The sequence below is a fragment of the Tachyglossus aculeatus genome, chromosome 14 (assembly GCF_015852505.1).
Source record: "Tachyglossus aculeatus isolate mTacAcu1 chromosome 14, mTacAcu1.pri, whole genome shotgun sequence".
Classification (NCBI taxonomy): domain Eukaryota; kingdom Metazoa; phylum Chordata; class Mammalia; order Monotremata; family Tachyglossidae; genus Tachyglossus; species Tachyglossus aculeatus.
Genome location: NC_052079.1, coordinates 52413581 through 52440808, shown reverse-complemented (window position 1 = coordinate 52440808; position 27228 = coordinate 52413581). Strand labels below are relative to the sequence as shown.

Genomic DNA, 27228 nt, shown 5'->3' with positions numbered 1-27228 from the left:
CTGCTGGAATGGATGAAACCACCCAAGCCGGGTTCCTTTTGTAGCAGAGCAAGGAGCGTACAGTCCTGGCCCCAATATCCACACGAAATTCACCCGGGAAAGCTGGAGCTGTGGCCGGGAGCGGCTGGGGCCTAACCCGAGCCTCCTCAGCACCTTTCCTCCCTCCCCTCCTGGGCTTTTTGGTGCGGCCTGTGGGCAAGGACACCTCCCTGCGCTCCTTAGTAATAAGAATTATAACTCATAATGATATTTTAAACTGTGAGCCCACTGTTGGGTAGGGACTGTCTCTATATGTTGCCAATTTGTACTTCCCAAGCACTTAGTACAGTGCCCTGCACATAGTAAGCACTCAATAAATACGATTGATGATGATGATGATTTGTTAAGCGTTTATTCTGTGCCAGGCACCGTACTACGCGCTTGGCGGGATCGTGGCTCAGTGGAAAGAGCCCAGGCTTTGGAGTCAGAGGTCAGGGGTTCAAATCCCGGCTCCGCCAACTTTCAGCTGTGTGACTTTGGGCAAGTCACTTCACTTCTCTGGGCCTCAGTTCCCTCATCTGTAAAATGGGGATTAAGACTGTGAGCCCCACGTGGGACAACCTGATCACCTTGTAGCCCCCCCAGCACTTAGAACGTGCTTTGCACATAGTAAAGCGCTTAACAAATACCATAATTATTATTATTACGGTGGCTCAGTGGAAAGAGCACGGGCTTTGGAGTCAGCGGTCAGGGGTTCAAATTCCGGCTCCGCCACTAGTCAGCTGGGTGACTTCGGGCAAGTCACAACTTCTCTGTGCCTCAGTTCTCATCTGTAAAATGGTGAGGAAGACTGTGAGCCCCCCGTGGGACAACCTGATCACCTTGTAACCTCCACAGCGCTTAGAACAGTGTTTTGCACATAGTAAGCACTTAATAAATGCCATAAAAAAAACTACCCCAGCACTTGGTACGAAACTTGGAGCAGAGTAAGCACTTATTATTAGATGAGGCTGGCAAGGCTGGGCCCACCCCTGGGGCCAGAGGAACAGTGAAAGGAAGAGGGGCTCACAGATCACCCCCACTGCGAAGAAAAGATATCTGGGGCGGTTAGGTCACAGCATCCGCCTCTGTTCTCTAAGCCTCACGCACGTGCTCACGGCCAGACCGTCCTGGCAAGGAGTAACAGACCGATGTGCCCCTCTCCCCTCCACAGGTGGCTTGCCGGCCTGAATCTGCAAGTAGGGGCGACGTGCCAGAGCCCGCCCAGTGCCCGAGGCCAAAGGGTGAAGACCGCGGTGGCCATCTTCGAGTCCTGCTCCGGCGGGGGCGGCAGGAAGGTTAAGCGGACCCTGCCGCCCCGGCGTGGGGCAAGGACCCTCCGCCTGAGAACAAAGCCCACCAAGGTGAGGGGCTCCAGGCAGGATTGGGGCAGTCCTCGGACCAGATCCCCACCCCGGCCTCGGCCAGAGGTTCACCGGCACAAGGGTGGATTGTGAGGAGGGGAGAGGGCACGGCCCCCAAATCGGAGCAACCTATGACTGCTGGGGGCAGAACACAATCGGTGGGATTTGAGCATTTTCTGTGTGCAGAGCACTGTACTAAGTGCTTGGGAGAGTACAATATAGCACTTAGTAGACACATTTTTCTGCCCACGATGAGCTTACAGGCCAGAGGGCTCGGAGCTAGGCAAAAGGAAAGAGGCAGCGTAGGTTCGGTTTCTCCTCAACAAACAATCCCTCCCTCTTTGCCAGATGGCAGTGACCACGCAGGGCACTGAGCCTCGCGGTCTTGAGGAGGACCCTCGCCCCGGCTGTGGCTGGGGAAGAATTTAGGGGCTTAGGTATGGAGACATAGTGCAGCCCTGCCCTTGGTGGGGAAGGGGCACGGGGAAATGGGCATGCAGGCCTGACTGGGGTAGGGAAAGGCACCTCACGGGAGCCAGACCGCCACAGCCCAGCCCCTAGACCCGCAAGGCCCAGGCAAGATCTCTGTTCACACGTTTATTTACATGGCTACACCGAAGTCAGATCCTGAGATCAACGCCCCCTCCAAGCCCCCACACACCCCTATTGCTCCCCTTCCAACAACCAACTGCCTTGATTGAAAGGAGCGTGTGGGTATTCGCGTGCGGGGGTTTCCGAGGCCCCGGCTCGGTAATTGATCCCCACAGTCCTGGCTCCTCGCAAGACTCACCTGCCTGCCTCCGCTGGCACAACGGGGGCTCCGTAGGGCAATGGCAGGGAAGGGAGGGGAGAGAGGTTCCAGTGCCGGCCCTCCCTTTCGGCCGCAGGGTCCTTCGTCCACCTCTCAGTTCATATTCAAAATGAATCCTCTTTCTTTACAAAAATAAAAGAGCGGAGGGCAAGGGAGGTGGGTTCCCAGCCCCTCTCTCCTCCCGTCTCAGTCTACAACTGCCGGCCAGCTCCAGCCCAGGAGGGGTCCGGGGTGCCAGGGAGCGTCAACTGGCCCCTCCGTCCTCTTCCTCCTGTTTGATGCGGTCGATGGGGACCGGGAGTTCTGTCACGGCAGCCTCCGGCGCCGTGGGGTCGACGGTCTCCTCCTTCACGCGCACGGCGATGACTGAAGAGAGAGACGCTCGGTTAGATCTGGGCCGGGGTGGCTTTCCGGAGCTCGCGGCGGGGAAGCTCGGTCACTGGGGTCCTCGGCCCCGTGCCCTCTTGGGGGGAAGAGCGAGAAGCTGGCAGCAGTGCCGGCCAAGGAAGCTCAAATGGGGCGGGAGAAGAGGACTGCTGCATATATATGTACGCATTGAAAATCCTATTTATTTATATTGATGCCTACTTAGACTGTAGGCCCGTTGTGGGCAGGGATTGTCTCTATTGCTGTATTGTACTTTCCAAGTGCTTAGTACAGTGCTCTGCACACAGTAAGTGCTCAATAAATATGACTAAATGAATGAATACTTAGGCAAGGGTCCCATCCGGACCCAAGCCGCTCAAAACCCGGCTGGCGGGAAAGATGACGAAGGAAGAGGAGGGTAGTGACTTTGACCCTCTCCGTTTCAACCCGGATTTGCCCAGGTGGGAAAAGGGAAGCCTTGAGAGGAAAAGCAACACGCCCGAGGCCACACAGCAAGGTGGAGCAACAGGAACACCACCCGACCGCGGGCCGCCCCTCCCTCGCACCCCGGAAGAAAAGGCTCTTACTCTCATCCGGCCGTGGCCCGGCTCTGGACTTCCTGGCAGCCTTTGGCTCCCGCTTTGCCTTGGCAGACACCGGCTTCTTGGACGACTGTTTAAGGGAACGGGTCTTGGCCGACATCCTTTTCCCTTAGAATAAAAGCAAAATGGAGTGAAACTTGAATGAACGCCTGTCTTCCTGGGTGGCTGTGGGGCTGGAGCGGAAGTGCCGAGTGGGTTACTGGGAGCCATCAGGGTCTAATCGGTCCCCGCTGGACTGGGTCAGGATCAATATTTCTGCCCATCCTACTCCCTGAACCCCTCGGCTGATGAAATGTCAGTTGGCAGGAAGACCTCGGGAGCGTTGCTCCTTAGCCGGCTCTTGCTCCCAGGAATTGTGGCAGTGGTCGGCGCTCCCCCGACCCCTCCAGCAAACCCAAAGTTCCCGACGGTCCCCGGGGTGGGGGGCCTCCCTGTACCCCTTCCCACGGCGCCTCCACTCCAGACCCCAACGTGCTGCTCGGCCGGCTCCCTCAGCATCTGCTGTTGGCTTCTGGAAACCGCCCGTGCTCCTTCGGGCTCAAAGTAACCGCCCCGCTTGGCGGCTACCTGTCTGCTTCCTGGTGCCCGATAAACCTCGCCATTACAAATGACAAACTCACCCTCATCTTCCTGGAGACAAGGGCTCTGACAGTACCCCATGGGATGGTAAAAGTGGGGGCAACTGAGGTGTAAATTTGTGGCTCACAGGAAAACACCCCCTCCGCTCTGATAGTATCTACCCCATGGGATGGTAAGACTGGGGGCAGCTGAGGTGTAAATTTGTGGCTCACAGGACAACACCCCCTCCGCTCTGACAGTCTCTACCCCATGGGATGGTAAAAGTGGGGGCAACTGAGGTGTAAATTTGTGGCTCACAGGAAAACACCACCCCTACCCCCCGACCTCCCGCCGTCCCACAGCTGGGAGAACCGGGGCTTCTATTTTCTGGCTCCAGGTCTGCTTACAAGTAGGGGGAGAAGTGGGGAAAGTCACCCTGGGGAAAGTGGGGTTGGGGGGCGGGAAGGAGAGGACCAGAAGTCTCACTTACTTTTCTTCCCATACGGCTTCTTTTTCTTCTTCATCACCTCCTTCACCTTCATCGGGGCGCTGGGCTCTGTCGGCGACAGCGGGGGCGAAATGGGATAAGGGCTCAGAGCTGACGGGCCAACAGTCAGCTCTGCTGATCTTGTATCTACCCCCGTGCTTAGCACGTGGTAGTAGGCACTTCAATCCCCCGTGACTATCTGGCTGACGGTAGTTCTCGCCCCAGCCCGATTCCAAGGGTGGAACTCACCCAGGAGAGTGTAGGGAGGGGACCTGGGGCTCCGTCGGTTCCCCCAACCCATCCCGGGCTTGGGCACTGGACGGGGCGGGAGGGCGAGGGGAAGGGAGAGGAGAACTGCAGGGCACGGGGTACCTGCGAGTTGAAGCTGAGAGAAGCTGGGAAGCGCAGCTGCAGACCCTGCTGGGCAACAGGGAGGTCAGGTAGCTGCAGAGTAACGGGGAGGGTGGAGGGGGCACATGAGTGAGGTGGGCAGGGGCACGGGCTTGAGAACGGGCAAGGAGATGGAGCGGCAACAGCAGCAGCAGGAGGGGCCGGCCTGGGCCAGAGGGAAGCGTCAAAGGGACGACCTTTTGGCACGGGAGTAGGAGAGGCTGGCCGGAAGGCCCTCGGGCCCCCGGGCCGGGGATGGGGTACGGACCTGCGGCCACGGGGGGCTGGAGCTGGTAGCCCGTCAGCTCGCACCAGCCCACGGCATAGATATCTGGGGACTCGCAGTCCACCCACTGGTCGTATTCGCTGTCCCAGCCGTCGAAGTGGATGCTGAGCAGCCGCTGCACCACCCGCTTCACCGTGGCCACGCAGATCAGCCGGGGCTCCATCAGGTCCACCGCCTCCAGCTTCATGCCCACCTTGAAGCCGTGGTTGGGGCAGTCCTGGGGGGGACGCGCGGATGGGCGGAGGGGCGGCGGTCAGGCCGGGAGGGCCTAACCTCTGGACGGCCCCCCACCCCCGCCTCGGGGGATGGACTCACCGTGTTGAAGAGCCGCGCGGGCACAGGTTTCGATTTGGTCTTCTCCAGGTACGCCATCCAGTCAAAGGTCTTCGCGTCATACCCTGAGGGGGCAGGAGGGGAGGTGGGGGGGTGCCACCTCACCTTTCCCACCCTTCGGCCCTCACCCGGCTCTGCCCCGGGCCCCCTGTGAGCCCCCAAGGGGACCACTCTGCCGGAGGGAGCCGGGGTGCCCGTGACCCTCACATTCCCCCCCGCGACCCTCTCGGCTGCTTTAATAATAATAACAATAATAATGGCATTTATTAAGCGCTTACTATGTGCAGAGCACTGTTCTAAGCGCTGGGGAATGTACAAGGTGATCAGGTTGTCCCACGTGGGGCTCACAGTCTTCACCCCCATTTTACAGATGAGGGAACTGAGGCCCAGAGAAGTGAAGTGACTTGCCCGAAGTCACACAGTGGTGGAGCCGGGATTTGAACCCATGACCTCTGACTCCAAAGCCCGGGCTTTTCCCCACTGAGCCACGCTGCTTTACCTTTCGGGGGAGTCAGGTCGATGTTGTTCTTCTGGCAGAAGGTGGCAGGGAAGATGGCGTGGGAGGAGGCGTGGTAACAGAACCAGTCGGAGCCGTCGGCCGAGGTGGCACCATCGATGCAGATCATGAGGTACCCGTCCAGGAGGACCTGTCGGGGGGGGGGGGGTCCGTGGGGACCGGGAAAAGAGGGAGGGGAAAACGGTGGGGGGGGGGGGTCACCACCCCAATGTGTTCAGGGAAAGGTCCGGCACCGCGGCGCCAGCCCCGCTCTCCCACCCTCCGTCAGGTCTGGGGTCAGCTTCCGAGGCCCCAGCCTCACCTTGCAGACAGTGGCCACGCAGATGTTGCCCAGATTCAGGGGGTCGATGGCCTCCAGCTTCATCCCCTCCTCGAACCAGCCGCCCTCGGTGTAGACGGCGCGCACCTGAGAGGGGAGGGGCGGGGGCTGTCACCGGCAGGGCCAGCGCTCGTCCCAGGATGGGGGGGTGGCGAGAGGTGACCCGCCACGGAGCGGGGAGGGCAACGGGAGGCCCGAGCAGAGGCCGGGGCCCAGGGGAGCGCAGGGCTGCCGCTCACCTTTTTGAAGAGGTAGGGGACGGCGTCGCAGTAGATCTTCCGGAAGGTGGGGTGGTTGGCCATGTCATTGCGCTTATCTTCTAGGAAAGGGGAAAGTGGAAAGCTGTGGGGGGAATGGGGAGGGGGACAGGGGAGCCCCACTTTCTCCTGTGCCCCCAGTCGCGCCTGGACAGCTCATCGCCCCAGGGCGGTCCTAGTGCTGCTCCCTCACTCCCAGACCTCAAAGCACGTTAGTCGGGATTTCATTACCCTTCTGGAGCCGGAATATCAGAATGAAGATACTATCCCGTCACCTGCAGGCTTTTCGTTTTTAAAAACAAATTCAAAAACCGCTGCAAGCCAAGGCTGATATGCCCCGCTTGGAGCCAGGCCAGGCGGTAGGCTTTCGGGACGGGAGGGGAGGGGCAACCTTTTCTCTTCCTCTCAGAGCCCCAGTCTGAGAATCAGGGAGAGCGACTATGTAGAGGCACTACAAATCAATCGCATTTTTTGAGCGCTTACTGTGTGCAGAGCGCTGTACTAAGCGCTTGGGAAGTACTACGGATGTTGGGCCAGTGCAGGCCGAGCAACAGCAGAGGGAAGTTAGGGCACGTGCGCCCAGGCGGCGGAGGAGCAGGGATAAGCCAGGCTCCCAGTCGTGGCCCTGATCAATCAATCAATCGTATTTATTGAGCGCTTACTGTGTGCAGAGCACTGTACTAAGCGCTTGGGAAGTACAAGTTGGCAACATATAGAGACAGTCCCTACCCAACAGTGGGCCCACAGTCTAAAAGGGGGAGACAGAGAACAAAACCAAACATACTCACAAAATAAAATAGAGTAGATATGTACAAGCAAAATAAATAGAGTAATAAATATGTACAAACATATATACAGGTCAATCAGGGCTTTTTATTTATTGAGTACTTGTTACGTGTGGCGCACTGTATTAAGTGCTTGGGAAACAGCAGTACAAGAACAAGCCCCTCTAATGCCAAGTGCCCCCCGACTCCTTCCCCGAGTCAGTGAGGAAGGAGGCCCTGTTCCCCGTGGAGCAGTATAGCCTAGTGGATAGAGCACAGGCCTGAAAGTCAGTAGGACCTGGGTTCTAATTCTCTTTCCGCTACAGGTCTGCTAGCAGAGGACTGTAGATCCATAGGTAGCCAGTTCGATTCCAGGTCGAAGGGCTTCAGGAGTTTTCCCCCTCTCTAGACTATAAGCTTGTTGTGGGCAGGGAATGTCACCGTTTATTGCTGTATTGTACTTTCCCAGAGTGCTTAGTACAGCGCTCTGCACACAGTACGCGCTCAGTAAATACGACTGAATGAGTGAATGTGACCCTGGGCAAGTGACTTCACTTTTCTGGGCCTCAGTGACCTCATCTGTAAAACGGGGATTGAGACGGTGAGCCCCAAGTGGGACAGGGACTGTGTTCAGGGACTGGGCCTCAGTTACCTCTTCTGTAAAATGGGAATTGAGACTGTGAGCCCCAGGTGGGACGGGGACTGTGTGCAACTCGATTTGCTTGCATTCACCCCAGCACTTAGTAATAATAATAATAATAATGATGATGGCATTTATTAAGTGCTTACTATGCGCAGAGTACTGTTCTAAGCGCTGGGGAGGTTACAAGGTGATCAGGTTGTCCCATGGGGGGGCTCACAGCTTTAATCCCCATTTTACAGATGAGGGAACTGAGGCACAGAGAAGTGAAGTGTCTTGCCCAAGAACTCAGATCCTCTGATTTAGAGAAACCAAAGCTCCCCAGAGGCACTACCTTTCACTCTTCCACTAACATTGTGGCTTCCATCCTGCACTCCTTTGAACAGGGAATGAAATTTCTTCTCATCATCATCATCAGTCGTATTTATTGAGCGCTTACTGTGTGCAGAGCACTGTACTAAGTGCTTGGGAAGTCCAAGTTGGCAACACACAGAGACGGTCCCTACCCAACAGTGGGCTCACAGTCTAAAAAGGGGAGACAGAGAACAAAACCAAACATAGTAACAAAATAAAATAAATAGAATAGATATGTACAAGTAAAATAGAGTAATAAATATGTACAAACATATATACAGGGCCTCTTCTCCACCCAGCCTCTTCTTCGGAGACAAGCCCGGATTACTCTGCTTCCCACGCTGCTTAATGCGGTGCCCGGCACATAGTAAGCGCTTAAATACCATCATCATCATTATTATTATTACGTGGACCGGGTCCGACCTAATTAATTTGTATCTACCCCAGTACTTAGTACAGTACCTTGCATCATCATCATCGTCATCAGTCGTATTTATTGAGCGCTTACTGGGTGCAGAGCACTGTACTAAACGCTTGGGAAGTCCAAGTTGGCAACACATAGAGACGGTCCCTACCCAACAGCGGGCTCACAGTCTAAAAGGGGGAGACAGAGAACAAAACCAAACATACTACCAAAATAAAATAAATAGAATAGATATGTACAAGTAAAATAGAGTAATAAATATGTACAAACATATATACAGGGCCTCTTCTCCACCCAGCCTCTTCTTTGGAGACAAGCCCGGATTACTCTGCTTCCCACGCTGCTTAATGCGGTGCCCGGCACAGAGGAAGTACTTAAATACCATCATCATCATTATTATTATTATGTGGACCGGGTCCAACCTAATTAATTTGTATCTACCCCAGTACTTAGTACAGTACCTTGCATCATCATCAGTCGTATTTATTGAGCGCTTACTGTGTGCAGAGCACTGTGCTAAGCGCTTGGGAAGTCCAAGTTGGCAACACATACAGACGGTCCCTACCCAACAGCGGGCTCACAGTCTAAAAGGGGGAGACAGAGAACAAAACCAAACATACTACCAAAATAAAATAAATAGAATAGATATGTACAAGTAAAATAGAGTAATAAATATGTACAAACATATATACAGGGCCTCTTCTCCACCCAGCCTCTTCTTCGGAGACAAGCCCGGATTACTCTGCTTCCCACGCTGCTTAATGCGGTGCCCGGCACATAGTAAGCACTTAAATACCATCGTCATCATTATTATTATTACGTGGACCGGGTCCGACCTAATTAATTTGTATCTACCCCAGTACTTAGTACAGTGCCTTGCACATAGTAAGCGCTTAACAAACACCACACAAAAAAAACCCCAAAACGAACAGGTACCTGATTTCTTGATGCTGTGGCCAACCCTCCGGGACCAGCCCACCGGGTGGATCAGGGGGCTCCACATGTGGCACCAGAAGTCGTCGTCGCTGTCCCCGTCCTCGTAGAGCAGCCGGAGGCGGCCCCCGATCACCGTGTCCACCACGGCCATGCGCGTCCGGGACACGTGGGCCTTATCCACCACCTCCACTCGCATGCCCTGACGGAATGGGTACTTCATGCTCTCGGCCATCTGGAAGGGAGATGGGAGCCTGTGGCCCTTGGGCTTCCGCTCGAGGCGGGAAGGGTCCGGTCGGGACGAGCCGCTGGGGTTGGGATCGCAATCGCACCCCGAAGACGTGAGTTTTGCCGAGCAGCGGCGACCCCCTCCCCTCTGGAGACCCCCTCGTCCCCCTCTCCATCCCCCCATCTTACCTCCTTCCCTTCCCCACAGCACCTGCATATATGTATATATGGTTGTACATATTTATTACTCTATTTATTTATTTATTTATTTTACTTGTACATTTCTATCCTACTTATTTTATTTTGTTGGTATGTTTGGTTCTGTTCTCTGTCTCCCCCTTTTAGACTGTGAGCCCACTGTTGGGTAGGGACTGTCTCTATGTGATGCCAATTTGTACTTCCCAAGCGCTTAGTACAGTGCTCTGCACATAGTAAGCGCTCAATAAATACGACTGATTGATTGATTGATTGGGGCCGAGGGGTCTGGGCTGCCGGACATACCGCCAAGCCACCCCAGCAGGTGAGCGGGCGGGAAGACCACCGGACTCCACGGATCGGGAATTGCCCAAAGTCTCTTTCATTCATTCATTTATTCAATCGTATTTATTGAGCGCTTACTGTGTGCAGGGCACTGGACTAAGCGCTTGGGAAGTACAAGTCGGCAACATCTAGAGACGGTCCCTACCCAGCAACGGGCTCACAATCAATCAATCAATCGTATTTATTGAGTGCTTACTGTGTGCAGAGCACTGTACTAAGCGCTTGGGAAGTACAATCAATCAATCATATTTATTGAGCGCTTACTGTGTGCAGAGCACTGTACTAAGCGCTTGGGAAGTACAATCAATCAATCATATTTATTGAGCACTTACTGTGTGCAGAGCGCTGTACTAAGCGCTTGGGAAGTACAATCAATCGTATTTATTGAGCGCTTACTGTGTGCAGGGCACTGGACTAAGCGCTTGGGAAGTACAAGTCGGCAACATCTAGAGACGGTCCCTACCCAGCAACAGGCTCACAATCAATCAATCATATTTATTGAGCACTTACTGTGTGCAGAGCGCTGTACTAAGCGCTTGGGAAGTACAATCAATCGTATTTATTGAGCGCTTACTGTGTGCAGGGCACTGGACTAAGCGCTTGGGAAGTACAAGTCAGCAACATCTAGAGACGGTCCCTACCCAGCAACGGGCTCACAATCAATCAATCAATCAATCGTATTTATTGAGCGCTTACTGTGTGCAGAGCACTGTACTAAGCGCTTGGGAAGTACAATCAATCAATTGTATTTATTGAGCGCTTACTGTGTGCAGAGCACTGTACTAAGCGCTTGGGAAGTACAATCAATCAATCAATCGTATTTATTGAGCGCTTACTGTGTGCAGAGCACTGTACTAAGCGCTTGGGAAGTACAATCAATCAATCATATTTATTGAGTGCTTACTGTGTGCAGAGCACTGTACTAAGCGCTTGGGAAGTACAATCAATCAATCAATCGTATTTATTGAGCGCTTACTGTGTGCAGAGCGCTGTACTAAGCGCTTGGGAAGTACAAGTCGGCAACATCTAGAGACGGTCCCTACCCAACAACGGGCTCACAGTCTAGAAGGGGGAGACAGACAACAAAACATGCGGACAGGTGTCATCGCAATAAATAGAAATAAAACTAGATGTACATCATTAACAAAATAAATACAATAGTAAATATGTACAGGTAAAATAAATAGAGTAATAAATCTGTGCAAACATATATACAGGTGCTGTGGGGAGGGGAAGGAGGTAGGGTGCTTGTCCTTGCCTCTCAGCAGGACGGAGAGAATGAAGCCAGAATGGGAAAGACTGTGAGCCCACTATTTTAGACTGTGAGCCCACTGTTGGGTAGGGACTGTCTCTATGTGATGCCAATTTGTACTTCCCAAGCGCTTAGTACAGTGCTCTGCACATAGTAAGCGCTCAATAAATACGATTGATTGATTGATTGAAAGAGGTACGGAGCTCTTTGAGGATGTTTGCTCTGTGGACGGCCTTCACACTGGATGGATCCTCTTTGGACGGACAGGGGCCGAGGGTGGGGGCAACGGACTATTTAAGGGGTGGCCGCAGAGGGCCAAAAACCGAATACTGGAATTATTCCAGCAGAGAGCCGCGGACCGAAACAGTGACAGGGCCTTCTCGGGGTGGGGAAGGGCACCTCCACATCCCTCCTTGGCTAGGGCCCACGTGGACAGGGGGACTGCCTATACAGAAGCAGCGTGGCTCAGTGGAAAGAGCCCGGGCTTGGGAGTCAGAGGTCACGGGTTTTTAGACTGTGAGCCCACTGTTGGGTAGGGACTGTCTCTATGTGTTGCCAACTTGTACTTCCCAAGCGCTTAGTACAGTGCTCTGCACACAGTAAGCGCTCAATAAATACGATTGATGATGATGATGATGTGTTCAAATCCCGGCTCCGCCGCTTGTCAGCTGTGTGACTTTGGGCAAGTCACTTCACTTCTCTCGTGGCTCAGTGGAAAGAGCCCGGGCTTTGGAGTCAGGGGTTCAAATCCCGGCTCTGCCAACTGTCAGCTGTGTGACTTTGGGCAAGTCACTTAACTTCTCTCGGCATCAGTTCCCTCATCTGTAAAATGGGGATTAAAACTGTGAGCCCCCCCGTGGAACAACCTGATCACCTTGTAACCTCCCCAGCGCTTAGAACAGTGCTTTGCACATAGGAAGCGCTTAATAAATGCCATCATTATTCTTCTCTGGGCTTCAGTTGCCTCATCTGGAAAATGGGGATTAAGACTGTGTCCCACTCCAAGGGACAACCTGATCACCTCGTAGCCCCCCCCAGTGCTTAGAACAGCGCTTGACACATAGCAAGCACTTAACAGATACCAAAATTATTATTATTATTATTGCCGCCATGGGGACGAACGAACACTAGACCACACCCGGCACAGCGCGTGAAGAGGGGCTGTGGTTTGCTAACCTTCCACCAGGTCTACCCCTCTGAGCGTTTCTCAGATGGGATCCTGCAAACAAGTTGCCAAGTTACTTCCCAAGCGCTTAGTCCAGTGCTCTGCACACAGTAAGCGCTTAATAAATACGATTGAATGAATCCTGAATCACTGAAATTCGGGATTATTGGATGGCAGCTAGAGGGCTATTCCGACACGGGCCGGCAGGGGGCGCCTGTCTCAAGCCCTGCGATGGGTCGGTGGGGAGAAACTTTATTATTAATAATAATAATAATAATGGCATTTATTAAGCGCTTACTATGTGCAAAGCACTGTACTATGCGCTGGGGAGGTTACAAGGTGATCAGGTTGTCCCATGGGGGGGGGGGCTCACAGTCTTCGTCCCCATTCTACAGATGAAGTAACTGAGGCCCAGAGAAGTGCCTTGCCCAAAGTCACACAGCTGACAAGTGGCGGAGCCAGGATTTGAATCCATGACCTCTGACTCCAAAGCCTGTGCTCTTTCCACTGAGCCACGCTGCTTCTCTAGACTGTGAGCCCGTTGTTGGGTAGGGACCGTCTCTATATGTTACCAACTTGTGCTTCCCAAGCGCTTAGTACAGAGCTCTGCACACAGTAAGCGCTCAATAAATACGATTGGATGAATGGATGAATGAAATAGGGAGGGGGAGGGAGAGGAAGAGAGCAGGCAGTGAGGGGGCCCTCCAACCCCGCCCCCATAACGGGATGCCCACGGACTGAGAAGCAACAGGATCCAGTGAATTTTGAGGGGGGCGGGGAGGGAGGGAAGGCCATAATGGAAACTGAAAGCCCTGCCATTTCCTAGAGATGCCGTCAGGAGGGGGACACCGCGGCCCACGATATTCACCCTGGGTGAAGACCACAGGAGTTGGGTGACTCTGGGCACCGAACACCAAGGAGTCCTTCACCCCCTCAGATGGCAGCGGTTGGGGCGGAGGCGGCTAGGGTCACTCCTTGCCCTGCAGGGCTGAGGGGGCTGCCAGGCACAGCCGGCAGCGGGTCAGACCCTTGGTGGGCAGCTTGAGCACCTCATCCAGTAGGGTGGGGTAATTTGGGGCAGTCAAACTGTCCGGGTAGAGGGTGGGAGTCAAAATGGATGGGTAGAGCAGGAGGATGGGGTGGGGTGTGGGCAGCCACCTGGCAGTGAAAGGAGCACCAGGCAGGGTGATGGCACCAGGACAATTACTTGCAACGGTAAGCAAAGGACAACTGGATGGCAACAAACACAGCCACCCATCCACTCCAGAAAGGGCATCAAAACCCCGGACCCAGAAAAACCAAAGGAGCATCGGTAACGGGCAAGAACAGCCATCACGGCACGACAGGAAGCTCCCCCGTCTCTCCGGACTCTGACGGGGCTTTTCCAGCGGAGACCCGAGTGGGTTACCTTGATGTGGAAATCCACCGGGATGGTCCTGGACCCCACCAAGCGCTTCATGAGGTAGCTCCTCCAGTCCGTGTATTTGGCATGGATGGCTGGAAAGACCAAGCTGGCATCAGACCCCCGGGTTCCCACCGGGTTAGCCTCGGAGACCAAGACCCCCTCTCAGCCCAAGAATTAGTCTTGGCTGCACCTGCCAGGCAGATCTGAGCTGGCAAATCTCCGCTCCCTGGGGTGCTGCTGGGATTTAGCGGGCCCATCCAGGGATTGTGGGCTCCATATTTAAAGCACCTACTGGGTGCAGAGAACTGTACTTAGCACTTGGGTAGAGAACAACAGTATTTGTTGACATTTTTGAGTCCCACCCTCCAGGAGGTTACGGTCACACCTGCCCTGCCCCACCAGCCTAAGATTCAGCCAGCTGGGGAGGGAGGGAAAAAGGGAAGGAGGAAAGAAAACCTTGTTAAGGGTACCTGTATATATGTATATATGTTTGTACATATTTATTACTCTATTTATTTTGCCTGTACATATCTATTCTATTTATTTTATTTCGTTAGTATGTTTGGTTTTGTTCTCTGTCTCCCCCTTTTAGACTGTGAGCCCACTGTTGGGTAGGGACTGTCTCTAGATGTTGCCAACTTGTACTTCCCAAGCGCTTAGTACAGTGCTCTGCACACAGTAAGTGCTCAATAAATACAATTGATTGATTGACTGATTGGTAGAAAATTTATCTGTTCACCCTTTTATTATACTCTCAGGCCCTCAGTACAGTGCTTTGCACACAGTAAACGCTCAATAAATGCAATCGAATGAATGAATGAGTAGGGAGTCAGGGCACCTGGGCTCTAATTCTGGCTCTGCCACTCGCCTGCTTCTCTGTGCCTCAGTTGCCTCATCTGGAAAATGGGGAATTCAAATTCCTTTCCTCCCTGCCCCTTGGACTGTGAGCCCCTATGTGGGACAGATAGGGTCCAAACGGATTATCTTCTATCTAACCCAGTGCTTAGTACAGTGCTAGACACATAGTAAGCGATTAACAGATACCACCATTTTCAATATTATTACTGATGAGCAAGTGATAAGACGGGTGTGTAGGTCAGTACGTAGAGAAGAGCTATGGGTACATAAGCTTCTAGACTGTGAGCCCACTGTTGGGTAAGGACCGTCTCTATATGTTGCCAACTTGTACTTCCCAAGCGCTTAGTACAGTGCTCTGCACACAGTAAGCGCTCAATAAATAGGATTGAATGAATAAGCGTGTATTGGCGCAGGAGCGCTGAGGGGGCAGATGGGAGATTTGCCCTTACTCTGAGGAGGCACCAGGATCTTGCTGTTGATGGCACACCAGCCGATGGGGTGGATGTCCACGGTGCCCAGGTTACACCAGAAGTCGTGGCTGGCATCGTTCTCGAAGCCTTCGTATCGCAGCAGGACCCGGTACCCTGTCGGGAGTGGTGAGGGAGAGTCCTTTCCCGAACTGGGCCGGAGCAAGGCACCCCGAGATCCAGTCAGCTAAGGACTCCGGCACGGGGTGGGATCCGTTCCCCTGCGGGCTCCTGCTCGGCCCGCTGAGGCCTCGTTGCCTCCCTCCTTCTCTCTCACTGCCAGGCTGACTAAATCAGAGATGTGGTGGGTGGCACAATAACCTTAACAGGCACCCATGGCGGCTGTGCAGCCAGAGAAACCCCGTGCCTGCAAAGCCACCTTCAGGACCTCGCCTCATCGCCAATGCCACTCGGCCAGAGGAGGGACAGTAATGCGGGGGGGCTGTGTCCCAGAAACTAAAATGGCCAGGGTCTAGCCTAGTCCAGTCCCGCCAAAGACCCTCGTCTAACCCGAGGATGGGGATGAGGAAATGCCCAATTGCCCCTGCACCCTCTGCCCAGCGCCTGGGGCCCTACCTGCGGTCTGGATGACAGAGGCGATCCAGTACACCCGGCTGGGTAGGACGGCGTCATTGTTCAGCACCTCCACTTTCATCCCTTTCACTACATCCTCCCATTGGTCAAACAGCGGGACCTGGAGAGGGTGGAAGCAGGGAGGAGTCGTTCCGAGAAGGCCTTGGGCCCAGGAGGGGTGTGGTTGGAGGCCCCTCCATCCTCAGCCTCCCCCACAAGTAATAATAATAATAATAATAATGTTGGTATTTGTTAAGCGCTTACTATGTGCAAAGCACTGTTCTAAGCGCTGGGGTAGATACCAGGTAATCAGGTTGTCCCACGAGGGGCTCACAGTCTTCATCCCCATTTTACAGATGAGGGAACTGAGGCCCAGAGAAGTGAAGTGACTTGCCCAACGTCACACAGCTGACAAGTGGCGGAGCCGGGATTTGAACCCATGACCTCTGACTCCAAAGCCCGGGCTCTTTCCACTGAGCCACACTGCTTCCCCTAAGCCACACTGCTTCCCCTAAAGTACATGTGTGGGGCTGTCAAGGGCAGCAACCCCTGCCCAGGGGAGGCAGCGAGGCCCAGGACAAAGAGGATGGGGCCAGGAGACCCAGATTCTAATTCCATCACTGCCGCTGGCCTGCTCTAGGATCCTCGATAGGTCACTTACCCTCTCTGGGCCCCCGTTTCCTCATCTCTAAAATGGGGACGAGACCTGCTCTCCCTGACTGTTAGATCATGTGGGACAGAGACAACGTCTCTGCACACAGTAAGCGCTCAATAAATACAACTGAATGAATGTCCAATCTGATCAATTTACCGCTAACCCTGTGTTTAAAACAGTGCTTGATCCATAGTAAATATCAATAAATCAATCGTATTTATTGAGCGTTTACTGTGTGCAGAGCACTGTACTAAGCATTTGGGAAGTACAAGTTGGCAACATATAGAGACAGTCCCTACCCAACAGTGGGCTCACAGTCTAGAAGGGGGAGACAGAGAACAAAACCATATTAACAACATAAAATAAATAGAATAGATATGTACAAGCAAAATAAATAGAGTAATAAATATGTACAAACATATATACATATATACAGGTGCTGTGGGGATGGGAAGGAGGTAAGACGGGGGGGGTGGATGGGGGGGCAAATAGTGCAAACAGGGGGTAAATAGTGAATAAACACCCCGACTAAAAGTGACCAAGAATAGCAAGGAAGCCAACTGCCTCTGGGTTCAATACTTAGCACAGTGCTTGGCACCTAGTAAGAACTCAATAAGCACCACCCAAATCAATGGGCTTGATAAAGAGCATTGATTTTGGTGGTGTTTATCGAGTTCTTTATCAAGCACTAGGTGCAAAGCATGGGGGAATGTATCAGAGTAGGTAGACGTACCCCTCGTGAAGGATACTAAAATAAATTACAGATGGGAGAAAGTAATAGAGGTTAACAGAGACTCCCTTATTCTATGGGGGCCCATCACGGCTTTCAATTCCAGCAACCTCGACAGTCCTGGCTGGCTCGGCCCTTCGGTTTGGCTGAGAACGCGTCTGTTATACTGTACTGTCCCAACCACTCAGAACAGTGCTCAGCACACAATAAGCGCTCAATAAATACGATCAACTGACTGGCTGGGGCAGTGTGATTCTGGTTGGAGAGGATAAATGATAATAATGATGGTATTTGTTAAGCACTTACTATGTGCAAAGCACCGTTCTAAGCACTGCGGAGATTACAAGGTGATCAGGTTGTCCCACAGGGGGTTCAGAGTTTTAATCCCCATTTTACAGATGAGGTAACTGAGGCACAGAGAAGTTCAGTAATAATAATAACAATAATAATGATTGCATTTATTAAGCGCTTACTATGTGCAAAGCACTGTTCTAAGCGCTGGGGAGATTACAAGGTGACCAGGTTGTCCCACAGGGGTTTCACAGTTTTAATCCCCATTTTACAGATGAGGTAACTGCGGCACAGAGAAGTTAAGTGACTTGCCCAGAGTCACACAGCTGACAGCTGGCGGAGCCGGGATTTGAACCCATGACCTCTGACTCCAAAGCCCGGGCTCTTTCCACTGAGCCACGCTGATAAACAGCCCTGCTTTTAAAAAATATATATAAATAGTATTTGCCAAGCGCTTACTGCGTGCCGAGCCCTGTACTACATGCCAGGGTAGATAACCAGCTACTTAGGCTGGACACAGTCCATCCAGCAGACAAGTGGCCGAGCCGGAATTAGAACCCAGGTCCTTCTGGGTTCCTTATTACTCTATTTATTTATTTATTTTACTTGTACATATCTATTCTATTTATTTTGTTAGTATGTTTGGTTTTGTTCTCCGTCTCCCCCTTTTCGACTGTGAGCCCACTGTTGGGTAGGGGCTGTAAATGTTGCCAACTTGTACTTCCCAAGCGCTTAGTCCAGTGCTCTGCACACAGTAGGCGCTCAATAAATACGATTGATTGATTGATTGATTCTGGCTCCCAGGCTGGTGCTCTTTCCGCTGGCCATGCTGCTTCTCGCGACCCATAACAAGGAGCTGGGGATCTGCAGCAGGAGAAGCCTTGACACAACTCCCTCTCTCCGCAACAGTGTAACTCCCTGTGCTGCCGGCAAGAAAGGCAGGAAGGAATGGAAGGAGGAGCATTCCAGAGGACAGCAGGGAGGAGTCCCGGCCCCACAGTGACCACTGTAGTAAGCAACTCGCAGCCCCACTCTTTTCCGTGCGTTGGGACCAGACTGAGCCAAGGTGGAAAGGAGGAGCTGGGAAAACTTGTGTGTGAATCCTAGACCCTTGGTGGTAGACACATGGAGCAGAAGAGTTCAGGCTGGGGTCTGCTGCTTCCTGGCAGGGAGAAAGCCAAGGCTAAGAGGGATCAATCAATCAATCAATCAATCGTATTTATTGAGCGCTTACTATGTGCAGAGCACTCTACTAAGCGCTTGGGAAGTACAAATTGGCAACACACAGAGACAGTCCCTACCCAACAGTGGGCTCACAGTCTAAAAGGGGGAGACAGAGAACAGAACCAAACATACCAACAAAATAAAATAAATAGGATAGAAATGTACAAGTAAAATAAATAAATAGAGTAATAAATATGTATAAATATGTATAATTAAAATAAAATAAAATAGGGATAATAATAATAATAATGTTGGCATTTGTTAAGCGCTTACTATGTGCAAAGCACTGTTCTAAGTGCTGGGGGGGTACAAAGTGAGGGATGACCAGTTGCTAAGCAACTAGGAGGGACAGAGGGGACTAGGAAGGACAGAGGGGAGAAGAGATGGCAGGGTGGGTGCAGACGGCATGGGGGAGGAGGGAGACTGAACTGACCCAAACAGAGTGCCACCCACCTACTGTGACCTTCTTACTGTGTGCAGGGCACTGTACTAAGCGCTTGGGAAGTACAAACTGGCAACATATAGGGACAGTCCCTACCCAACAGTGGGCTCACGGTCTAAAAGGGGGAGACAAAACCAAACATACTAACAAAATAAAATAAATAGAATAGATATGGACAAGTAAAATAAATAAATAAATAGAGTAATAAATATGTACAAACATATATACATATATACAGGTGCTGTGGGGAAGGGAAGGAGGTAAGATGGGGGGATGGAGAGGGGGACGAGGGGGGAGAGGAAGGAAGGGGTTCTAATCCCGGCCCCTCCATCTGTCTGCTCTGTGACCAGGGGCGAGTCACTTAACTTCTGTGCCTCAGTTACCTCATCTGTAAAATGGGGGATTTTGTGGACGGAGCCTCTTGTGGGACTGGCAGTGCGTTCACCCTCTCTTGTATTTACCCCAGTACTTCGAATAGTGCTTGGCATATAGTGAGCACTTAAAAACACCATAATTATTATTCTATTAGAAATTATTCTATTCGATTATTCTATTTTGTTGTCCGTCTCCCCCTTCTAGACTGTGAGCCCGCTGATGGGTAGGGACCGTCCCTATATGCTGCCAACTTATACTTCCCAAGCGCTTAGTACAGTGCTCTGCACACAGTAAGCGCTCAATAAATACCATCGAAGGAATGAATGAATTAGAAAAGAAGCGCAGTTTTTTCCCCTCTCTCATTCAGATGACCTGCTAACTGGGCTCCTGCCATGACCCATTCTTCTAGGTAAAGACACATTGTTCCCACCAAAGGGGCCTTGTTCTTCTACATATCAATGCTTAGCTGAATGGAACTTATAAACACAAGGAAAAAAAAAAGGCAGAACCAAAAACAATTCCCACAAAAAAAGCTGCAGTTGACATAGCTATTCCTCCCCCAACCCCTCTCCCTCCAGGGCATTCATTCATTCATTCAATCGGATTTATTGAGCGCTTACTGTGTGCAGAGCACTGTACTAAGCACTTGGGAAGTACAAGTTGGCAACATCTAGAGACGGTCCCTACCCAACAGTGGGCTCACAGTCTAGAAGGGGGTGACAGATCAAAACAAATCAACAAAATAAGTAGAATAAATGTGTACAAGTAAAATAGAGTAATATTTATTACTCTATAAATAATTACTATAGTAATTATAATATAATTATAAATCTATAATAAATTACTCTATAAATAAATAATATTTATTTATGCAGGGCCCAAGCAGCTCTCAGGCTCTCTCCCCTCAAGGTTCTTTTACTTCACCACGGGGAGCTGGAATTTCAGCAGGGCTCCCCAGTCTGCATTCCCCCTCAAGGCCCTCCACCCTGCCTCCTCAGAATCAATCAATCAATCGTATTTATTGAGCGCTTACTGTGTGCAGAGCACTGTACTAAGCACTTGGGAAGTCCAAGTTGGCAACATATAGAGACAGTCCCTACCCAACAGTGGGCTCACAGTCTGGAAGGAGAAGACAGAGAACAAAACAGGACATATTAACAAAATAAAATAAGTAGAATAAATATGTACAAGTAAAATAGAGTAATAATAATAATAATAATGGCATTTATTAAGCACTTACTATGTGCAAAGCACTGTTCTAAGCGCTGGGGAGGTTACAAGGTGATCAGGTTGTCCCACGTGCGGCTCAGTCTCAATCCCCATTTTACAGATGAGGTAACTGAGGCCCAGAGAAGTGAAGTGACTTGCCCAAAGTCACACAGCTGACAATTGGTGGAGCCGGGGTTTGAACCCCTGACCTCTGCCTCCAAAGCCCGTGCTCTTCTCCACTGAGCCACGCTGCTTCTGTAATATTTATTACTCTATAAATAATTCTTATAATAATTATAATATATAATTATAAATCTATAATAAATCACTCTATATATAATATTTATTTATGCAGGGCCCATGCAGCTCTCGGGCTCTCTCCCCTCAGGGTTCTTTTACTTCACCACGGGGAGCTGGAATTTCAGCAGGGTTTCCCAGTCTGCATTCCCCCTCAAGGCCCTCCACCCTGCCTCCTCAGAATCAATCAATCGTATTTATTGAGCGCTTACTGTGTGCAGAGCACTGTACTAAGCACTTGGGAAGTACAAGTTGGCAACATCTAGAGACGGTCCCTACCCAACAGTGGGCTCACAGTCTAGAAGGAGGAGACAGAGAACAAAACAAGAAATATTAACAAAATAAAATAAGTAGAATAAATATGTACAAGTAAAATAGAATAATATTTATTAATTTATAAATAATTACTATAATTATTATAATATATAATTATAAATCTATGATAATTTACTCTATACATAATATTTATTTATGCAGGGCCCATGCAGCTCTCAGGTTCTCTCCCCTCAAGGTTCTTTTACTTCACCACGGGGAGCTGGAATTTCAGCAGGGCTCCCCAGTCTGCATTCCCCCTCAAGGCCCTCCACCCTCCCTCCTCAGAATCAATCAATCAATCGTATTTATTGCGCGCTTACTGTGTGCGGAGCACTGTACTAAGCACCTGGGAAGTACAAATTGGCAACATATAGAGACGGTCCCTACCCAACAGTGGGCTCACAGTCTGGAAGAAGACAGAGAACAAAACAGGACATATTAACAAAATAAAATAAGTAGAATAAATATGTACAAGTAAAATAGAGTAATAATAATAATAATAATGGCATTTATTAAGCACTTACTATGTGCAAAGCACTGTTCTAAGCGCTGGGGAGGTTACAAGGTGATCAGGTTGTCCCACGTAGGGCTCACAGTCTCAATCCCCATTTTACAGATGAGGTAACTGAGGCCCAGAGAAGTGAAGTGACTTGCCCAAAGTCACCCAGCTGACAATTGGCAGAGACGGGGTTTGAACCCCTGACCTCTGCCTCCAAAGCCCGTGCTCTTCTCCACTGAGCCACGCTGCTTCTGTAATATTTATGACTCTATAAATAATTCCTATAATAATTATACTATAAATTATAAATCTATAATAAATCACTCTATAAATAATATTTATTTATGCAGGGCCCATGCAGCTCTCGGGCTCTCTCCCCTCAAGCTTCTTTTACTTCACCACGGGGAGCTGGAATTTCAGCAGGGTTTCCCAATCCGCATTCCCCCTCAAGGCCCTCTACCCTGCTTCCTCAGATTCAATCAATCGTATTTATTGAGCGCTTACTGTGTGCCGAGCACTGCACTAAGCGCTTGGGAAGTCCAAGTTGGCAACATATAGAGACGGTCCCTACCCAACAGTGGGCTCAAAGTCTAGAAGGGGGAACCCCTCAGCGGAGTGGGAAAAAGTCAATGCCAGTGATATTTTGGACCAACCACCCCCTCCACCCAAGGCTCTTAAGGAAGCCAATTCAGCTTCGGCAGGGGGGAAGGGAGGGGCTCGGAAATCCACACTGAGAAGCAGCACGGCTCAGTGGAAAAAGCCCGGCCTTGGGAGTCGGAGGTCATGGGTTCTAATCCCGACTCCACCACATGTCTGCTATGTTACCTTGGGCAAGTCGCTTAACTTCTCTGAGCCTCAGTTACCTCACCTGTAAAATGGGGATTAAGACTGTGAGCCCCACGTGGGACAACCGCATCACCTTATATCACCCCCAACGCTTAGAACAGTGTTTCGCACATAGTAAGCGCTTAACAATGTATATATGTATGTACATATTTATTCTATTTTATTTTGTTAATATGTTTTGTTTTGTGGTCTGTCTCCCCCTTCTAGACTGTGAACGCACTGTTGGGTAGGGACCGTCTCTATATGTTGCCAACTTGGACTTCCCAAGCGCTTAGTACAGTTCTCTGCACACAGTAGGCGCTCAATAAATACGATTGAATGAATGAACAAATGCCATCATTATTGTTATTATTTCCCTGGAAAGTTTGATGGCATGCAGGGGACCGTCACGGGTTAGAGGACCTTAAAAGGCATTATTCCATCCCTGAAAACTCATTTAGGAGACCCCGAGATAGAACTGAGGGGGCCTTAATATCCTGGATTTGGGGCTGAAGAGGTCGGGGTGGGGGCAGACCAGAGTTTTTTGAGTTCACTTTCCACACCACCCAGTACTTTGAAAGTCCCAGTCCCCGGGGGCTGGTTCAGTGGTACTTAGGACAAAAAGTCAGTAACGATTGTCGTCTTTGTTAAGCACTTACTATGTGCTAAGCACAGTACTAAGTGCTGGGGTAGATCAAGATAATTGGGTCAGACACACTCCCTGCCCCACGTGAGGCTCATTTTTTACAGATGAGGAAACCGAAGCACACAGAAGGTAAGTGACTTGTCCACGCTAACAGGCAAATCAATCAATCAATCGTATTTATTGAGCGCTTAATGTGTGCAGAGCACTGTACTAAGCGCTTGGGAAGTACAAGTTGGCAACATATAGAGACAGTCCCTACCCAACAGTGGGCTCACAGTCTAAAAGGGGGAGACAGAGAATAAAACCAAACATACTAACAAAATAAAATAGATATGTACAAGTAAATAAACAGAGTAATAAATATGTACAAACATATATACAGGTGCTGTGGGGAAGGGAAGGAGGTAAGATGGGGGGGGACGAGGGGGAGAGGAAGGAGGGGCAGGGATTACAAACCAGGTCCTCGGATTTTCAGGCCCGGGCTATTTGCACTGGGCCACACAACCTGCACAGCAGCCACGGTCCCTCCATTTCCCGAGGCCCGGAACCCCACCACGCTGCCCCGGGAAGGAAAGGACCGAAGAGAGGCAGGATGCTCACGTGTTTGAAGCAGCTGACCGGAGCGGCTTTGTAACTGTGCTCCTTCAGGAACTTGCCCCAGTCGAAGCCCAGGACCAGAGCTGCACACAAACAGGACAGTGGGGTTTGACCACAGGCTTCTGGATTTCCCGGGAACGCGGGGCCACCTATCCCCACTGAAGCCACCTGGGTTTTCCACGCTGAGAACAAGAGTTGTTGGGATCATGAGCTCCCAAACAGTCCTCCCCACCGAAGCTAACAGTCAGCCGTCCCCGGGCTGTCTCGGGGTGCTCAAACAGCCCGGTCCAGCACTCGTTTCCTTTGCCCAAACCCACGCCCCCTTACCGTCCTGTCCAGTGGGAGTCCCGTCTGCCAGTTGCCCAGTTCCCTGGGAGTGGAGGAAGGCTCCAATTTTGGCAGACCAGGCTGCCTTATGTAAAACTTTGGCTTTCTTGGTGGGTGGCTTCCCCTACGCGGACAGAGAAAGAAGGGGCTGCAGAGGGTACGGGATGGGAGCAGGCAATCTGGGCTGGACAGGCACAGAAACAGAGTAGCACTTTGATTTCCCCACGCTCAGGGGGGGAAGAGAGATTTACTGTGTTCACAGGCCCAGCACCGGGTAAGAGGACATGGGAGGGTGCACCTAATGGTTCCCAAAAGTCCCCCTTGCTGAAATTTCGGGATCAGCCACAGCCACGATTGCTTCATTTTCGTTCCCCAGTTCTCCCACCTCCCCCCATCAGCCCCCCACCCTACAGGGCCACGGGGCTACCCTGCTCTCGCTCACCTGTAGCCTGGCCAGGATACTGGCTTTCTTGGAATTTGAGGAGTAGCTCCTGGAGCAGGAGACGCTGCAGAAGCGCTTCGTCTTGGAGAAGAAGGCTTCCCGTGTGCCCACGATGCCACACATCTCACAGACGGCTGCAAGGAGAAAGCGGAGCATGGCCCAGGACGCCCAGCCTCAACCTGGTGATTGCTCAGGTCCTGGGAGATCCGGCCCCTCCTACCGTCGTCCTGGACAGGAATGACTGAAAGCCTACCTTGTGCAAGGGGATTCATGAAGACCCATATTCCATTTCCCCCACCTGGGCTTGGTGGGAAAGAAAGAGGGGCTGGGACAAAGAAAGAAAGGGAGTGCGCGCATGTGAATAGGCTCCACGGAAGTCTACACTCATTCAGCTCGCAGCTGCCCTGCCCCTCCCCTCCCCTCCCCCGGCCCCTATATCTAAGCCCTCCCTCACCTGGCTCAGAACCATTATCTTCCATCAGGCGGCTGGCAACCGGAGGGGGCAACTGCAGGGGGGAAATGGGCAACTCTCCGGCCTCCCGATCCTCCAGCTCATTTTCACTGGACTCGTCCAGGTAGGAGCTGCTTTCGCTGCCCAAGCTGCTATTGTAACCCCTGAAGCTGTCGTAGCCCCCGAAGAGATCCAGGTTGTCGTCCTCCTCTTCGTCTTCCTCCTCCTCTTCCTCCATCCTTTCGGAGGCCGTGGTCTCCTGGCAGAGGGACGGCACAAACGAGGGGGGGAGGCAGAAGGTCTCGTCATAAGACACGGGGGACTCTCTAAAAGGGATGGGGATTTGCGGGCTTGATTCAATCAATCGTATTTATTGAGCGCTTACTGTGTGTAGAGCACTGTACTAAGCGCTTGGGAAGTACAAGTTGGCAACATACAACCGCACATTCCACCGCACGAATCAGCTCGCTGTGGAAGGAGATAATAATGAGGGCATTTGTTAAGCGCTTACTATGTGCAAAGCACTGTTCTAAGCACTGAAGAGCTTAACTCTCTCCAGCAAGATCCCCGCCTGAAAGTCGTTACCCGTCCATCCCACGACGCCTGATAGGCTGGATGTCGGGAGCACATGGGGGTATATTACCCACCACCACCACCTCGCTCCCAAATGCCAAAAATAACTCCAAAAAGTGGGTTGTTTCGGGATTCCACCTGGCAAGGCAGGAGGGCCTGGATTTGGAGTCCAGCCTGGGCTAAGGCCAAGAATCAGGATAAGGGCAGGGATGACAAGGTGACAGAATTCAAAGGAATAATGGGCCTGGTGTCACCGGGAGGGGCCTAACGTGAGACATTATACCCCTGAAGGAGAGGTGGGAGGCGAATAGGGCCAGGCACAGGTCCTGGCACTGATCCTGACACGTGTCTGGGCCACTGTGTAGCAAGAGGCCTCTGAACTGGCCCAAACCCGAGGGTCGGTGGGTACTGATCGGGCGAGGGCGGCCCCGTGCTGCCCCAGCCTCGATGCCTCCTTCGAGAAAATGGGCACGAGGTGCCCTCGGCCCAGTCCTGGGCGACGTCTGTGAGGGCGAAGATCCTCCAGGGGCTCTTCCTCTCAGAAAAGCGTTGCAGGGCGGAAGCAGCGTGGCTCAGTGGTAAGAGCACGGGCTTTGGAGTCAGGAGTCATGGGTTCAAGTCCCACCTCCGCCACTTGTCAGCTGGGTGACTTTGGGTAAGTCACTTCACTTCCCTAGGCCCCAGTTACCTCATCTGTAAAACGAGGACCCAGAGTGTAAGCCCCACGTGGGGCAACCTGATCACCTTGTAGCCTCCCCAGCGCTTAGAACGGTGCTTTGCACATAGTAAGCGCTTAATAAATGCCATTATTATTATTATTACGTCACTTCTCTGTGCCTCAGTTCCCTCATCTGTCAAATGGGGATGAAGACTGTGCGCTCCCCATGGGACAACCTGATCCCCTTGTAACCTCCCCAGCGCTTAGAACGGTGCTTTGCACATAGTAAGCGCTTAATAAATGCCATGATTATTATTATTACTTCACTTCTCTGTGCCTCAGTTCCCTCATCTGTCAAATGGGGGTGAAGACTGTGCGTTCCCCGTGGGACAACCTGATCCCCTTGTAACCTCCCCAGCGCTTAGAACGGTGCTTTGCACATAGTAAGCGCTTAATAAATGCCATGATTATTATTATTACTTCACTTCTCTGTGCCTCAGTTCCCTCATCTGTCAAATGGGGATGAAGACTGTGCGCTCCCCATGGGACAACCTGATCCCCTTGTAACCTCCCCAGGGCTTAGAGCAGTGCTTGGCACATAGTAAGCGCTTAATAAATGCCATGATTATTATTGTTCCTATTATTATTATAATATTCTGTGGGTTATGGAGCATCCCCCTCCACTCTCACCTCGAGGCCCCGGGGCTGCTCCATGAGCCCGCCAACCTCCCGCCACCGAACCTCGGCCCTACAACGGTCAC

The 27228-nt window shown here is 51.6% G+C and overlaps 2 protein-coding genes across 7 annotated transcripts in view; one reads left to right on the top strand and one right to left on the bottom strand.

The window, feature by feature from the left end:
• Window positions 1-3242, top strand: part of CHADL (chondroadherin like) — a 9634-nt gene extending 6392 nt beyond the window's left edge. Inside the window, exons 5-6 of the mRNA XM_038756799.1 lie at window positions 1193-1382; window positions 3021-3242. Coding sequence (XP_038612727.1) covers window positions 1193-1382; window positions 3021-3041 — 211 coding nt within the window. The 3' untranslated portion in view covers window positions 3042-3242. The remainder of the gene's footprint in view (window positions 1-1192; window positions 1383-3020) is intronic.
• L3MBTL2 (L3MBTL histone methyl-lysine binding protein 2) lies at window positions 1972-27228 on the bottom strand. Of its 6 annotated transcripts, none has more exons than XM_038756793.1 (19): window positions 27158-27228; window positions 25240-25495; window positions 25039-25110; window positions 24786-24919; window positions 24344-24467; window positions 24020-24099; window positions 15915-16032; window positions 15321-15455; window positions 14017-14105; window positions 9427-9658; window positions 6291-6370; window positions 6034-6138; window positions 5715-5862; window positions 5198-5280; window positions 4865-5099; window positions 4579-4623; window positions 4210-4275; window positions 3147-3269; window positions 1972-2559 (listed from the first exon to the last, which is right to left on the bottom strand). In XM_038756793.1, exons 1-19 carry the CDS (start codon window positions 27179-27181, stop codon window positions 2438-2440), a joined length of 2271 nt encoding a protein of 756 aa, XP_038612721.1. In that variant the 5' UTR covers window positions 27182-27228; the 3' UTR covers window positions 1972-2437. The 6 variants fall into 6 exon arrangements, with proteins under 6 accessions (XP_038612721.1, XP_038612722.1, XP_038612723.1 ...); XM_038756794.1 differs by having other exon boundaries at window positions 6291-6367; XM_038756795.1 differs by lacking the exon at window positions 4579-4623.